At 61.9% G+C, this 16023-nt stretch overlaps 1 protein-coding gene and 1 long non-coding RNA gene across 3 annotated transcripts in view; one reads left to right on the forward strand and one right to left on the reverse strand.

Moving 5' to 3' along the window:
• Positions 1-3535: 3535 nt before the first annotated feature.
• Positions 3536-14349, reverse strand: LOC147582141 (uncharacterized). Its single transcript, XR_015250634.1, has 2 exons — positions 14015-14349; positions 3536-5340 (listed from the first exon to the last, which is right to left on the reverse strand). It is a non-coding gene; the product is annotated as an uncharacterized LOC147582141 (long non-coding RNA).
• The window catches only part of HTRA3 (HtrA serine peptidase 3), a 30196-nt gene continuing 27331 nt past the window's right edge, over positions 13159-16023 (forward strand). For both annotated transcript variants that reach the window (XM_086705544.1, XM_086705545.1), the window contains exon 1: positions 13159-13772. In XM_086705544.1, coding sequence (XP_086561670.1) covers positions 13259-13772 — 514 coding nt within the window. In that variant the 5' untranslated portion in view covers positions 13159-13258. The remainder of the gene's footprint in view (positions 13773-16023) is intronic.

The following is a 16023-nucleotide window of genomic DNA, read 5'->3' on the forward strand; positions in this document are numbered from 1 at the left end:
CCCCCGTGCACTCTGGACACTCGCCCCTCGTCAGATGTGCCCCCAGCAGGTGCATGTGTCGGTCGCCTGTTCCCTCTGTTGACCGATTGTGTCCTTGACATACAAGGGGTTTCGTTTTGACGGAGGCCTGTGCCCTTGGTGTCCTATCCAAGAAACAGTCACCAAATTCAACGTCATGAAGCTTTTCTCTAATTTTTCTCCCAAGAGTTTTATTGTCTTATTGTTACATTTAGGTCTTTGATCCACGTTGAGCGAATGTTTGGATATGGTGTGAGGTAGGGGTCCAGCCTCACTCTTTTGCATAAGGATGTAAAAAGGCTTGTTAAATTTCTTTTATTTTTTAAGTGTGCTTATTTATTTTGAGAGGGACAGAGAGAGCAGGGGAGGGCCAGAAAGGGGGGGGGGGGGGAGAGAGAGATTCCCAAGCAGGCTCTGTGCTGTCAGCATGCAGCCCGATGCAGGGCTCAAACCGACGAACCTCGAGATCATGACCTGAGCCGAAATCAAGAGTCAGATGCTCAACTGACTGAGCCTCCCAGGCACCCAGAGAAGGGTTTCTTAAAAGGAAATTTAATATATATATATGCTGCTTACTGAAGCAGTTAAGAAACATTTCTTGTGTAGAAAAGTACTCAAAAAGAACATTCCAACCACAGACCATGTACAGAGGAGTGACAACTTCAAACATTTCCTCCTGTAAAAACTGTGTGTGTGTGTGTGTGTGTGTGTGTGTGTGTGTGTGTGTTGTAATGTCGCAATCATATAACTCCCACCGTATCTGGGAGGCGGAGGCTCCCACTTTCCCTCACACCTCCCGAGCTCTGTGTCCTGCGGTCCCGGCCCCCGGCCCCACGAGCCCACAGGGATCCCGTGCTCCTGCCTCCACACCAATCCCTTCCTGCATCTTAACATAACCTGGTGTTTCAGGCCAAGACACGCTATTGGTTTTTGCTCTTTTCTTAGTTTTCTCTCTGCCGCTCTTTAGAGCAAAACTGCAGGTAAACATCGTCCCTTCCCTCTGCCCCCTCCACCCCCCTCCCAGCTCTCAGACCCCCAACAAGGCTGTCTGGTCAGCGGCCAGCAACCAGACCTCCTCCAAGCAGTCCAGAGCACTCCAAACATCCCCTCGCCTCGGGGCCTTTGCACAGGCCCTCCCTGCTGCCTGCAGCCCTCCTCTCCACAAACCTGCAGGATCCCCCTTCCTTCACCTCCTTCCCGTCGGGGCTGAGTGTCCCCCTCCCGGGGAGGCCTTCCCGGCTGCCTCAGCTGGCTTATGTTTCCCAGAGCGGTCACACCACCAGACACGTGTTACGCTTACTCGTTCGTTGTCCGCCTGCTCCGTTTGACCTCAGCCCCGCACAGCAGGGACTCTGTCCACTGACCTAAGACCGGCCCCTGCCCGCCGTCCTCTGCAATGTTTACTATTTGCCGAATGAACGCGTGACAGATACAACTTTGCCTTTAGGACTAAATTTGGCACTTGTCGTTTTGGGACTGATGTGTCATTACCTCCCTGACTCTGCGGTTAAACCACCTTCAGAAGCTGCTTCCAGTCCTTTTATGCCGCATGCTACGAACTGCCAGGCACATGACTCCACTCACCTCTGAGGCATTAGCTCATCTGGGGACGGTCTTTCGCAGCGAGAGCACATGGGCGTACCTTTCCCAGCCCTCAAAGATCTAAAGCACCGGTATGTTTCCTTCACAAACTGGAGGAACTTGCTTGGAATGAAATTTGGGGGGGGAGGGCAGACCTTTTCCTCAAAATTCTACACATTGTCCCATTGCCGCCTGAGATTTAGAACCACTGAGCCCGGTGTGCAGAACCCTGGTGTGCAAAGCTCCCTGAGACTTAGAAACACTGAACCTGGTGTGCAGAGCCTGGTGTGCAAAGCTCAGTGTGCAAAGCCCCAGTGTGCAGAGCCTGGTGTGCAGAGCCCTGGTGTGCAAAGCCCCCTGAGACTTAGAAACACTGAGCCTGGTGTGCAGAGCCTGGTGTGCAAAGGTCAGTGTGCAAAGCCCCAGTGTGCAGAGCCTGGTGTGCAGAGCCCTGGTGTGCAAAGCCTCCTGAGATTTAGAACCACTGAGCCCGGTGTGCAGAGCCCTGGTGTGCAAAGCCCCCTGAGACTTAGAAACATGAGCCTGGTGTGCAGAGCCTGGTGTGCAAAGGTCAGTGTGCAAAGCCCCAGTGTGCAGAGCCTGGTGTGCAGAGCCCTGGTGTGCAAAGCCTCCTGAGATTTAGAACCACTGAGCCCGGTGTGCACCCGGTGTGAGGAGCCCCAGTGTGCAGGGTCCTGAGGACTGGCGGGAGCTGTCTCCCTGAGGCCACACGAAGGCCAAGACCAACACCCAGGGTGCGGGGTCTGTATCACGTCCTCGCACCTGCAGGACTGGGTGGCCGCTCATCACCAAGATGAGCCCGCGGGGTAGGGGCAGGCGGGGACGCTCACCTCCCTCCCGACACACAATCACCACTTCTGTCCGTGTGCTCGTGGGGAGAACTTTAAGAGCTGCTCTGTGCAACCTCCGAGTAAACGGTGCGGCCACCGCGCTGTGGGGTGGGGCCCCCACATTCGCCCGCTCGCTGAAGTTCGTGTCCCCGGACCAGCGTCTCCCCACCCCCACCGCCCTCAGCGCCGGCAGCGCCCGCTCTGCTCTCCGTCCCGACTAGCTCCGCCTCCGTAGACCCACATACGGGCACCGTCGTGCGCTGTTTGTCTCTCTCCGCTTGGCGCCCCAGGTCCGTCCGTGTCGTCGCAAGCGCCTGCAGTTCGTCTGTCTCACGGCTGAGTCACGCCCCATCGTCCACACTCGCCACATCCCCCTACCCGCTCGTCCCTCGGTGGACGCTGGGGTTGCGTCCGTGTCTCGGCTGCGTGAATGATGCTGCCAAGACCACGGGGGCGCAGAGAACCCTCCGTATCCCGCTCGCACTTCCTTTGGGTCCATCCCTGAAGCGGGTCGTAGGGTAGTTCTGTTTTGACCTTTGTGAGGACCCCACACTGTTCTCCAGAGCGGCTGCACCAGTGTGCGATCCCACCAACGGCGCACGAGGGTTCCCCTTTCTCCGCATCCTCGTCTACACCTGTTGTTGCCTGAGTTGCTGACTTTCGCCATTCTGACAGGTGGGAGGTGCTATCTAACCGTGGTTTTGATTTGTATTTTCTGATGATGAGTGGTGCTGAGCATCTTTCGTGTGTCTGCTGGCCATCTGTGTCTTCTTTGGATGCAGGGGTGCAGGGGTGCAGGGGGGATGCATGTGGGTGCAGCAGGACCCCTACCTCATACGACACACAGAATGACCCGAAGGGGTCCCAGGCCCATAGACAAGCACCAAGGTTTTATCGTCCTTAGAGAAAAACACAGGTGTCCTCGTGATGTTGGGGTAGGCTAGGCCTTCTCAGATATGACACCTAAAAACGCAAGCGAACAAACACAAAAACGGACAAATTGGGCTTTATCAAAATTAGACTTTTGTGCCTCAAGGACACCGGTTAAAATTCAACCCATAGAATGGGAGAGAACTGCTCACAAATCATATATTCGATAAGGGACTTTTCTCCAGAACATACAGGTAACTCCTGCGACTCAATAACTTCAAAAGGCCCCCCCAATTTGAGGACGGGCAAAGGATCTGAACAGACATTTCTCCAAGGAAAACATACAAATGGCCGAAAAGCACACGAACATCATGAGCCGTCAGGGAAATGCAAATCGAAACCACAAGGAGACGCCCTTCACATATATTAGGGTGACTTTTAATGCATTTTTAGGAGACGGAAAAGTAGCAAGGGTTGGCAAGGAGGCAGAGGGCGGGAGCCCGGGGCGCTGCTGGCGGGGGCGGAGGGCACTGCGGTCACCCGGGAAGACGGGCTGGCGGCTCCTCCGGAGGTCGGTCCGCGAGCCCCGGCAATTCTGCTCCCGGGAGTGCGCTCCCAAATGCTCCTTGACGGTGACTGGATGAACCAAGCGTCGCGTGTCCGTGCGGTGGACCCCCTGTGCAGCCGTGAAAGGGGACAGAGCGCCGACAGGTGCCACACCTTGTAGGGCTCCATGTGCCTGACATGTCCGGAGAGGGCGGGTCTGCGGGGACAGAGGAGGCACATTACTGGTTGCTGGGGGGCGGGGCGGGGAGGAGTCGCAGCTAACGGGCGCAGGGTTTGTTCGGGGGCGTCCTAAAATTAAGTGTGGGGACGCCTGCACACGTCTGTGAACACATGAAAACGCACTGACGCGTGTCCTTTGTGTGGCGTGTGAATCACGTGTCACTGAAGCCGGTACAGTTTTCCAAACCGGAGATGCCAGCGACGGGGTGTGCAGTCGGAACCCCGGAGGGACGGAGGAGGAAGTCCCCGCTGTGAGGCGTCCTGGGAACGAGCGGGTGCCAGCCAGGACCTGGGGCAGGGGCAGGGCGGGTCGCAGGGTGGATGAAAGCCAAAGGCGGGACAGGTAGGCGGAGGGCAGAGACCGTCGTCCAGGAGGCTGGGAGGCGTGGAGTGCAGCTGCCCTCAAGGAGGGGGGCACTCAGTGCCCGGGGCCCCGGTCTCTGCCGGCTGGTTGGCTGGTGCCCTGGCAGCCTCCGAGAGGCACAGTGCACAAGAGTGCGGAGGCCGGGTGTGCCCGTGCGAAGGAGGAGAGACGGGGCTCTGACAGTCACATGGCAGGCAGGACGCGTCAGAGCCTGAGCGCGCGGGGTCGGGAGCCGGCTGCGTCACGGAGCTGGCTCGCGGTTACACCGTGCGCCCCCCGCGAGCTCCGGGCGCCAGCCATGCCCGGGCCTCCCGCCTGCAGCCACATGCTCCCGGTTCCAGATGTCCAGTGAGGCCGGGCTCTGGGCTGCCGCTGGGGTCGGGCCGCCTGGGGAGGGGGAACCACACAGGCTCTGGGTGAGACAAAGCAGGGGCCAAGCCCCAGCTGCCACTTCACAGGCCTTAGCCTCAGGTCCCCACGCGTAAAGCGGGGGCCCGGTGTGCACATAAAGGGGACAGTGCCCAGCACATCATGGGCGCTCCGTAAACAGTAGGTGCATAACCCCCGCCCCTGGGCTGAGTGCTCCTTGTGAATCTATATTTACTGTCGGGGTCCGGCTGCACACAGCCTCTGTGCAACAATCTAAGTTGCGGGTAACCACAGGACACCCAACCCAGCTGATTATTGACTTAATTCACTGAGAACAGAGTACAGCTTCAGGCGTGGCATGATCCAGGATCCAGGATCCAGGATCCAGGCTCTGCTCTTTCTCTCCCCTCAGTTCCACTTCTCATGTGGCTTCGTGCCAAGGCAGACACTCCCCTCAAGGTCATCGGATGGTTACAGAGTCACGGGTCCTGCTTCTCGCATCTGAAGAAAGAAAAAGACTGGGCTGGAGGCAAAAAATCTCCTCCAGCCGGAAGCCCAGGCAACTGGCTCCTTAAGTGGAATTGACTCTCCTGGGTTAGGGGACCACACCTGAACCAATCACCGTGGAAGGGGGGCGGGACATGCCCATGTGCTGGGCCAATCAGGGCCTACCCTTGAAAGGCGCTAGGACCTGAAACTTGGCTCCTGTGGACTGGGGAAGGGGGGGAGCAGTTTTAGGAAGACAGCGTGACCTGCGGCCCGAGCCTGAAACTGCAGGGTGGGCGCTGGGTCCAGGCTGAGAGGCCCAGGGAGCTGTGGGGACCCCAGCCTGGCAAGACAACGTGGGGCGTGGGGCGCTGCCGACAGAGGAGATGCTGGAGGAACGAGGCAGGCAGGCTGCCCCGGGGGGTGTGTGAGAGGCGCTCCCTTCCCGGAAGGTGTGCAAGCCCCTTGGGACGACCCCTGGGTGTGGGGGGGGGGCTCTAGCTCTGGCCCGGAGCACGTCACTTTGTGACCGCGTGACCCCAGCCTCCAACTGAGCACCTTCGGTATTCCCCAGCCCACACCGCCCCCCGAATCAGGGCCCGCTGTGTGACCTGGGGCGAGTCACTTAAGCTCTCTGAGCCTCGGTGTTCTTCCCTGTGACGTGGCAATGGTAGGAGACCCTCCACCGGGACACGTGGGGACTCAAACTACAGGGAACACAGCAGTCGCCCAGAAATGACTTGGCGCTGGGACCGTTGGAGGGGGGCTCCTGGGGGCACCTGTGTCCTGTCACCACGTGAAAGCTTTGAGGGGGGCCCCAGAAGGCCATCAGCGCCCCCCTCGCCCTCAGCTCTGAGCTACTTTGTCTCTGGCTCACCTTCAGCACAGCTGGCCCGCGGGGACCCCGGAGGACACAGCTCACGGGGTCTGAAGAGCGGCTCGGCCCAGGGGCGCAGGGAAAGGGGTTCCAGACTCCTGCCCGTGGCTCCTGGCAGGTTTGCCCATGCCTGACACCCTGGACGGCCAGAGTGACTGTCCCGGGGCACCGCCCGGCCCGAGGCTCCCACGAGGCCGGACGGCTCCCGGGAGGCAGGCGGTGGAGGCCCGCGGCCACCAGCCCGGTGGGTGGGGCTGGCGGTCCTGAGAGCAGCCGAGCCTGACGGAACAGACGGGCCGTACCCTCCCAGGAGAGGGGTCACGTCCAACACCTCCCCCGTGGGGGATGGGGCAGGGCGGGGTGATTTCCAAGAAGGGCCTGGGCTGCAGACAAAGCTGAGGGTTGTTGTCTTAAAAGAAAGAGCCCAAGCCCTGCTGGCCGGGGGCCCCGATTTCATCATTTCCATCAGCCGGGCCCCTACGCTGCCCATCTTGGCTCAGCCTCCCCGCCTGGGCCTCGGCGTCGGCCGGTTCCCAACCAACTTGCGCACGAGAGGTTCCAGTCCCGCCGCCTGGGTTTGAATCCGGATTCTGTGGCTCGCTTGCCGTGTGACCTCGGGACGTCATGGGACCTCTCTGGGCCCCGCATTCTTAATGTGTTGAAACGAGCCCGTCAGTAACAGCAGCTGCTTCGGAGGACGCGGCGAAAGGGTTCGCGCCGCTGCAGGGGAGAGGCTCAGTCCCTGTGACCTTATGTCGATTAGCCTGGTTGTCTCAGCAACCCACTTGCCCTTCCCGGGCCTCGGTTTTCCTCCTATAAAACAGGTACGAACAGCAGTGTAGTGCTGAGAAAAGAGCATGGACTTTGGGGTCGGACCCAACCATTCCCTAATCCTGAGTCCTTCATCCAATGGTTCAGGGGCCTTGGGAAAGCCACTTAGACTCTCTTAGCTCAGTTTTCTGCCTCCACGAAAGGGGTATATTGGCACCCTGGGTGGCATTGTTCCCAGAATTTAAGGAAAAGCTCCGAGGAGGGCAGAGCCGGGTGAGCAGGGCAGAGCTTGAGGGCGGCTCCACTCTACCTGGCCGCAGTGGGGTCCCTCCCCGCCTCCAGGACCTGCTCCCACCCTCGTCCGGCCATCTGCCCTCCCACCCCTCCATGCCTCCTCTGACGTGCTCCCTCTGCCATATGCTCACCCAGCCCTCGCCCCCCTATTTGTTTTCTGTGTTGTGTCACAAATCCTCACAAACCTAGTGGCTTAAAACCACACACCTTCATTGCCTCGCTGTCTCCGTGGGTCAAGAGGCTGGCACGCTGTGGCTCGTCCTGGCTCAAAGTCTCGCAGGGGGTCGGCCAGCAGCACCCCCGACCGGAGGCTCAGCGAGGAAAGCGTCTTCAGGGTGTTGGCAGAATTCATTCCTCGTGGTTGCAGGACTGCGGTTCCCATTTTGTTGCTGGCTGTCAGCTGGGGTTGCTCAGCTCCCAGAGATCGCCCCAGGTCCTTGCCCCGCGGCCCGCTTCCTGGGCCCCTCGCACTTCCAAGCTCTCTACGCTTTAAGCCTCTGACTTCAGGAAGGGCCCAGTTCCTTTTGAGGGCTTGCCTGATTAGGTCAGGCCCACCCACAGTCAAGGGGAAGGGAATTACGCAGGGTGTGCATACCAGGGGGCAGGAATCTTGGGGGGCATCCTAGCACCCCACCCATCTCCTCCTTTGGCTCTTGGGAGCCTCAGGAGGAAGCCTCTTTCTTCTCATCCTCCAGTAGGTAAGAAACTGGGGCCCCAGGTCATATAGCAAATGACTGGAGAAGAAACCACCGGGGACTGGCCTCAGGTGTTTACGGCCTCCTTTTGTCCATGAGGGGACTGATGTATTTATTCTCTACAGCCTTGTGGGGTCTAGCAGAGTCCAAAGGTGGGAGTTACAGGAGCAGAATTTAACTCAAAGGAAGAGCATTCTAGTAACCGAGGGGACTGCTTTGATGGTGGTGAGCCCCCCATCATCAGAGGTGTGTGAGCAGAGGCCCTGCCAGGAAGCCTGGGAAGGGGATGCTCACGTCTCCTGGTGCGGTCACCCAGCACCTCTGTCAGCTCGGTCTCTGGATATACCTTCCTGCCAGCGGGGACCATCGTCCTCTGGAGAACGCCGAGCCCGCAGGTGATCAGACACGGACGGGACGCAGCTCCGGACTCCGTTGCCTCCGTGACTAGGTCAGGGATGGACAGGAGAGCCCCCAGGGCCAATGAGATGCACTGAGACTTCTGCAGGGCTGCTGGGGACTCGCCCTGGAGCACGGTGCCTGGTTCTGCTGGTGGCCGTCATGCAGCCAGCACCAGGGGCACATAATCCACACGGGCCGGAGGACATTCGGAGTCCCTGGATCGGGCCATACCTGATGCCAGCCCACCGCGTCAATTCCCTTTTGTTGAGGCCAGTTGGAGCGGGGCTTTCTGTCACTGACCCTGAAGGACCGGGAGCTGAGGGATCATCTTGTCCCTCCAGGTGTCCTGCTTTCTTGCACCCCCTTCCTGCAGCCCCTGCCCTGGTGGTCGGAGCCCCTCTCGAATGCCACCCACTCAGGAAGGCCCTCCAATCCCCGGGTCCTGGAGTGGCCCCCTGCCAGGCCCCCAGGTTTCCTTCCCCCCGGGAAGGGTAAGGTCGCCCTCTCAGAGGGACTCGCTTCCTCTAAGTGTGGTGGATGCCAAGGGGAGGGGACGGCAGACAGATGCTCCCAGGTCACTGACCCCCGGCCACCCCACCCTCTGAGTCACCCACTGATGTGGGCTGATGAGTCTTATCGCAGGCCGAGGTGTGGCCTGGGATGGTCTTTGAGGTCCCCAAGTGACATAAGCTATGACCTCACCCCATGTGAAGCCCAGGCCTGGACGAGGGTCAGGGGACGGGGTAGAGCCTGCCCGGCGTTTGGACAGCTCGGCCCGAGGACCAGGGCCTGGCAACCCCGTCCGGCTCTCTGCAGAGCTAGAGGCACGGCAGGGGGCGCCCCGGGATGGGGGGGGGAGGGGAGGCAGACCCCGGCCCACCACAGGTCCGGCCCAGATGCCCTCAATTCCATTCCAATCGTGGGTGGTAACACCGTGTGACGCCCAGCGTGCTCCAGCCCTGGGGAGATGAGACACTGTCCCTCTCTGCAAGGGGCTGCCGCCTGGAGCCGGGTCAGGCATGACCTAGATGGTGGTCGTATCATAACTGCATCCCAGAGACAAGGTCACTGTTTACAGCAAGAACCCTCGTCCACGGGTGCAGGACCCGGAGCCCCACGGAAAGTATCCCCATTTGCCCAAGGATGTGAGGGTGTCCCCCAGAAGGTACTTGTCACGAGCTCATAGATAAGGCAGAGCGCAGGGCCAGGACCACCCTCCGGCCGGCTTCTGCTGCTGTGACGCCATCCCACCCCCCCCCCCCACTACCAGCGCTGACCTGGGGATAACGCCTCAGTCCCTGAGCTACGTTTTCTTAGACGGTCCCACGGCAGCATCTGTGGCCCTTGCTACACAGTTCCCAGGGCCCTCAGTCCCCACAGACCCTCTCCCCTCTTCTAGAACCTTCTTGCCTTGGTGTCTTGTGTGCCCCGAACTACATGGGCTGAGCCCAGCCCGTTCACGGAACAAGGGTTCGTGGATCTCTTTGCCTGTGGCCGTGTGGCACCTGCGGAGGCCTGGCGTGGGGCAGGTGTGCTCATGAGTGGGCGGGCGAGGTGCTTCCCACCAACCTCAGGATCTCAGCCCCTGCTCCCGACTTAGCTTCTACAACTTTCTGCCAAGCGCAGGCCCCAGTGCCGAAGGAGTGGCAAACCCCCAGGAGAATGCAGGTCACGCCTGCTGACCAATGGAGCGTCTCGCGGGATCCCTGAGCTGTGTTGGCCCGGGTCCCCACCGAGGAACACTGCACGAGGAGCCACACAGGCCCCACCGCGGAGCGTGCTGTCAGGCCGTCGGCAGCATCTTCTTTCTGAGGCTCCCCGGGGGACCCTTCTCTCCTCGACGGTGAGAAAAAATAGGCTGCTTGGGATAATGGGCTCGTTTCCATCACATGGACATCACGTTTCCCTCTTTGCCCTGGCTACCAGGAAGCTCGGAGACAAATTTATGGGCATGCGCTAAAAATATCCTCTTGTGGTAATAACAGTTTGCATATTACCCTCATTTCTGGCTTCCCATTATGTTTCTTCCCCCCCCCCTTTTATTTGCTTTGCTCTGTTTCTCTTTTCTCTTTTTTTCTTGTTCTTGCTCACGAAGAGCCTTAAACATGGGAGCGGTGAGGGGGAGTAAATGCACACGAATGGATGACACATTTATGCCAACAAAATAGTGCCCAGCATTTGTGGGCAGTGTCGGAGAGCGGATGACAGTGGCAGACCAGAGAGGGCCTGGCCGGGTGCCCGGGGACACCTGCAGAGCCCAGTCGTGAAGGCTGGACAACCTGCCTGCTGTTCCCTGTAGGTCCTGACAGTGGAGCCTCTGCTTTCCTTAAAGCGCCACCCTTCGAGGAACACGCACCCACGGGAGGGCAGGGCTCCGGGAGAGACTCAGATGCCCCGGAAGGGGTCCCATAGCCTCCCCCGCCCCAAGCTCCTGGTGGGGGGGGGGGGGTCCTGGTTCGCTGAGCGGGAGGCAAGGAAGGAGCACGAGCAGCAGGGGGCGCTGTTCCCACTGTCTCCCAGGCAGTGCCTCCTGACATCTGGAAACAGATTCCAGCAGAGGTCTGGGCCTGGGGCCAACCCGTGCTCGCTGTAGCCCGCGTGAGCCCAGCCTGCCCACGCCAGGGGCGCACAAAGGCGACCCCAGGAACCACACCCCACCGTCCAAGTGGAGGAGGGAAACTTGTATGTTTCCTTTCACTCTGGGCCTCGGTTTCCCGCTCCGTGCTAGGAGCAAACACCCCTTTGCAAGTCGGTTGTAAAAGTCCTAGGTGACCGTTGGGGGCAGTGCGGTCTGGACGGAAGAGCTCGGACTGGCAGAAAGACCCAGACTGGAGTCCCAGCCTGCCACACGCTGTGACCTGCGCCTTCTGGAGCCTGCTAGGCACCGTGAAAATTGAGCCAAACAACGTATGCAGAGCCCCCAGGGCCCAGGAGCAGCAGTAGCTACGGAGGGCCATATAGCTCGGTCTGTAGCAGCGGCCAGCCCTGGGGGAGCCTCCGTTTCCCCACCTGTAGACAAAAAAGGTGAGAAGAAGTGAGCTCTTGGCCCTTCCTGAGGTCTCTGCTCTTCTGGGCCCGGTAGAATCCGGGCACCAGAAAGCACTGCCCTGAGGGATGGGCGTCTGCAGCATGATGGGACCCCTATGAAGGGTCTGCTCTGGGTCACGATGCCCCCATTGGGTGGGCCACTCCCTCTACCGCTGAGGCCTGAGCCCGTCCGGCAGGAGATGCGAACCAGGAGCCCAGTCCCAGAGTCCCCAACCCCTGGCGTTCGGGGTCATTCCAGGAAAGGGCCTGAAATTCTCCACGTCTTCAAAGAAAAAGACATTTCCGGTTTTGGGGGGGCAAAAGCACATGTCCCTGTTGCCCCTTTGAGAAGAGGAAGCCCCAGCCTCCCTTCACACCCCACCGCCCTGTTGTCGTCCATGCTCGTGGCCACTGCCTCTCGGGACCCCACGGTGCTCACGGCCGGGGGCCCCCCAGCGCCTGCCCCGCGTCCCTCCCCTGCTCCTTCTCCTTCCCCTGGGCCAGCGGTTCCCACCCTGGGTGTCCGTAAACTTGGGTGAGAACCGACATCTCTGTGGTCACCAACGCCCCTCCCTGAAGGGCAGCGTTTCCTTCCGTGGCGAGGTAGGCTCGAGCCACGGAGCCGCCTGTGACCGTGGCCGAGAGAAGCCACAGGTGTTTCCATGACCACCGTGGCTGCTGCGGGCACCCCAAGCGTCCCTTCTGCCCCGCGCTGCTTGCGGATCTCGGCTGGTAACCCCGCCCCTGGCCAGACGCTGTTATTTAACACGTTCACAAAGAGGCCCGTGTGTCCATCACAGGCTTACTTCTGTTGCTCTATTTTAATCTCTGCGTTTGGGCAGCTCCTTTCCGCTGCGATGCTGCCCAGTGTGTCTCATGCGTTTACAAAAGCGTCCTTCCGAGAGACGGCCTGCCTCCCCAGGCTTCAGCAGGTGCCCGGCGGGGCTCACGACACAAACAGGGTGAGGATCTCCGGCCTCAGGGCTGGCGCGCGGGCGTTTTTTCCCTGCTAGATGCGCCGCCACTCTGACTGATTGGCTTTTGCTTCTGGAGCCTCGGCTCCGCGAGGTGGTGACCAGCTCCTGGTTTGCCGCCTGCCAGAGGAGAGTCCCGTACCCCAACCCCTCTGTGGGCTTCTCCCGGCAATCCTGTGAGCTAGCAAAGTGCTCTTCCTTCCCCTCTGGTGGAGGGGGAAACTGAGGCACAGAGCTGTGGACGACTGCCAGGGTCACAGAGCGCTGAGGGCCGGAACCCCCAGACAGGCAGAACTGGGTCAGGCGTGTCAGTAAGAGGTCGCGCCCTCCAAGCTCTGAGGAGGGAAGTCCGGGCCTAGGGCGGTGTTTCCTGAGGGTTTGTCCCTGGTGGAGGTGGGGAGCCAGGCCGGGGTGACATCTGCTGGACCTCCAAGCTGGACTTGGAGCAAGGGGGTGGGGGACGCGCTGGGGAGGAGGGGCAGGGAGATCCGGGCTTGTCAGTTTCCACGGGGAGAGGAATCCTGGGCACGGACTGGGACGCGGCTGGCACCGGGACTCTGGGAGCGCCCGAGAGAGGCCTGTGCCCTGGTGGCTCCTCCCGCCCGCGGCCCCGCCCCTCAGGCCCCCCAGCAAACCCATCGCCCGCGTTTCCGAGGCCAGGCCGGCGGCTGGGTCTAGGCCCCGGAAGGCCAGGCCGGGCGGGGGCCGGCGGGGGCCGGGGCGGGGCTGGCCGAGGGGCCGGGCCGTCCCTTCCAGCGAGGGCGGGCCGCGCGCGCCTTTAAGTGCGGCGGGGCCCCGGGCGCGCAGCGTCGGCCCAGAAGGAGCGGGCGCCTCTCCGGTCCCCGCCCCCGCGTGCCCCAGCGGTCCCGCTGCCCGCCCGCCGGAGCCGCCGGCGCATGTGGCGGCGCGCCCTTCCCCGTCCCCTCCGCAGGCGGCCGCAGCCCGGCCCCAGCACCGCCTCGGCGCCCCCGCTGGTCCCCGGCCCGTCCCCCGCGCTGCTGCGGCCGGACGCCGGCCCGGCCGCGATGCAGGCGCGCGCGCTGCTCCTGGCCGCGCTGGCCGCGCTGGCGCTGGCCCGGGAGCCCCCGGCCGCGTCGTGCCCCGCGCGCTGCGACGTGTCCCGGTGCCCCAGTCCCCGCTGTCCGGGCGGCTACGTGCCCGACCAGTGCAACTGCTGCCTGGTGTGCGCCGCCAGCGAGGGCGAGCCGTGCGGCCGCCCCCTCGACTCGCCGTGCGGGGAGAGCCTGGAGTGCGCGCGCGGCGTGTGCCGCTGCCGCTGGGCGCACGCCGTGTGCGGCACCGACGGGCACACCTACGCCAGCGTGTGCGCGCTGCAGGCGGCCAGCCGGCGCGCGCTGCAGCTCTCCGGGACGCCCGTGCGCCAGCTGCAGAAGGGCGCCTGCCCGTCGGGTAAGCGAGGGGCGGCGCGGGGTGGAAGGGGAGGCCCCTTCCGGGGAAACTGAGGCGCGGAGCTTGGAGGAGCCCGGAGGTCGGCCCAAGCTGGGCATCGTGGGCAGGCCCGTTGGAAATCATCTAGCCAGACCCCTGGTCTTCCAGGTGGGGAAACTGAGGCCCAGGGTCACAGAAGTGGTTTAAAGGGGAAAGTCAGTGCTCTCCTGACCACCAAGGGGTCTGGTCTCATCAACACGTACCTGCCTTGCGTATCCTTTCCGCGGGTCCCGTATTCCGCTCTGCTCCGCCCCCGGGGGTGTTGGGTGGAAGGCAGTCTTTCCTGGTCTTACATCTCACCCAGTCCGGATGTTCTCTTGAGCGACATCCAGCGTTCTCTTTCTTTTGAGCTGGTCTTAGAGTGCCGGTCTCCAGAGGGCTGTTGGGAATGGTGATGGAGCATGTGGGGTCTCTGCGCGGCTCGGGGCCTCCTGGGACAGGCTGCTGAGGCAGGAAATTCCTCTGTCCCTCCAAACCCCAGGACGACCTCCCCCCACCCGGAGCTGGCCCAGGGCTGCTTCTTGCCACACAGCTGGACCCTGTGCGTGGAAGAAAATGCTAGAAAACCCTGCCGTCCCTTTATCTGTTTGGGGCGCCTCCTAGGAAGGCGTTGGTCCAATAGGTACTTGGGGTCGCGGTGTGCTGGGCGCTGAGCCCCAAGGTCAGGGGGATGAGTCAAGCCCTGTGTGGGCCCTCGTTTCATAGCCTCAGGGCGGGAGACGCTAACCTCGAGGACAGGCTTGTGGCCCTGGGAGCCCCGTGGGGAGTATATCACCTGCAGCGCTTCAAGGATGAGAAGCATCCGAACTGAATCTCACGCCAGGGACGGATGTTCCAGGCGGCGGTAGGGAAGGGCTCTCCGGGAACAAGGAGTAGTGTGCGCGCGAGCGTGTGTGCGTGCGTGTGTGTGCGTGTGTGTGTGTGCGTGTGTGACACCCAGGGCTGACACTTATGAGTGGCCATAAGTGTCGTGCCAATGGCTTGGACTCCATCTTGCAGGCCGGACTTCCCCAGTTGACGCCTGAGTCTGTCAGAAGTTCCGGGGACACCTGCGGTCAGACGCCCCCTCCCCACACACCACACACACAAAAATAATAAAACCCAGTGTTTTCCAAGAAGGTGTCAGCAGAGCACATATGACCTCCTGGCACACGGGGGTTCCGAGGAACCCAGTCCGGGAAACACTAGATAGGCCTAAGTGTGATTGTTTGGGGGAGCCAGTGAAGGGCTTGGAGGGAGGTGAGGGTGATATGGTCAGGCTTGTGTTTAGATGGTGCCCAGGAGAGTGAGGCATGAGAGCCCAGTGCCGGGCAAAGTCCCAGAGACGGGTGGTGGGTATTTAGACACTGCCCCCTCGCGGGTGGCCCATCCGCCCTGGGGCTTGGGACTGGCGGGCCCATCTCAGGCCACGCCGATGCCTGTGAGACACAGGGGGCTCGGGGCGGGGCTGGAGACTTCCCACTACGGCGTGGTTGTGTCCACGGGGCCCCCCAACCCTGACTCCCGCATGTGGGGGGCGCTCTTAGAATAAGGCTCCAGGGCTGGGGGCAGGGAAGGCAGGGAGGTTGGAGGCCGTCTGAGCATTTGGAAACCCTCATTTCTTGACTGATCGGGTCCACATTTGTAAAGTACCTTCCCTGTGTGTCCAGCTGGCCCCCGGCTGGTGGCAAGGGCGCTGGGATGGGGCCGACCCTGTCCACGCCCTGCCCTGGAGACACCTGAGGGTCGGGGAGACACGTGGGAGGGTGAGAAGAGGGCAAGAGCCTGAAGGCAGACAGGTGCACAGGTGGCTCGGTGCACGGGGGGCGGCTGCCAGCGCGGGGGTCACGGGCTGGGGCGCCACTGCGTGGCCTCAGGCAGCTTGCTTACCGCCCCCCTTCCCATCTGATGACAGTGAGGCTGACTGACGGTAGCAGCCGCCGGGGAGAGCGGGGGCGGGGACTGACGGCCGAGGTGCGTGGGTACGTGCCCCTGATGGGTAATCCGCAGACCGTGTGTTAGTTCCCCGTGTTACTGTCGCTGCCAGGACTCCTGCCCCCACCCCCGTCTCTGTCTCATGCGGGGAGTCAGCTTCTGTGCCGAGCCGTGGACGGTGAGCGGGAGCTCTCCCAGCAAAGGAGGGGGCGGCGGGAGGGACGCAGCACAGCAGAGGCAGAGGGCAAGGTCCCCCGGGCACGGGACCCTGTGAGCCTCGGGGTGGGGGGAGCGGGGG

Source organism: Puma concolor, chromosome B1, assembly GCF_028749965.1.
Source record: "Puma concolor isolate L17-30 chromosome B1, mPumCon1.1.hap2, whole genome shotgun sequence".
Classification (NCBI taxonomy): domain Eukaryota; kingdom Metazoa; phylum Chordata; class Mammalia; order Carnivora; family Felidae; genus Puma; species Puma concolor.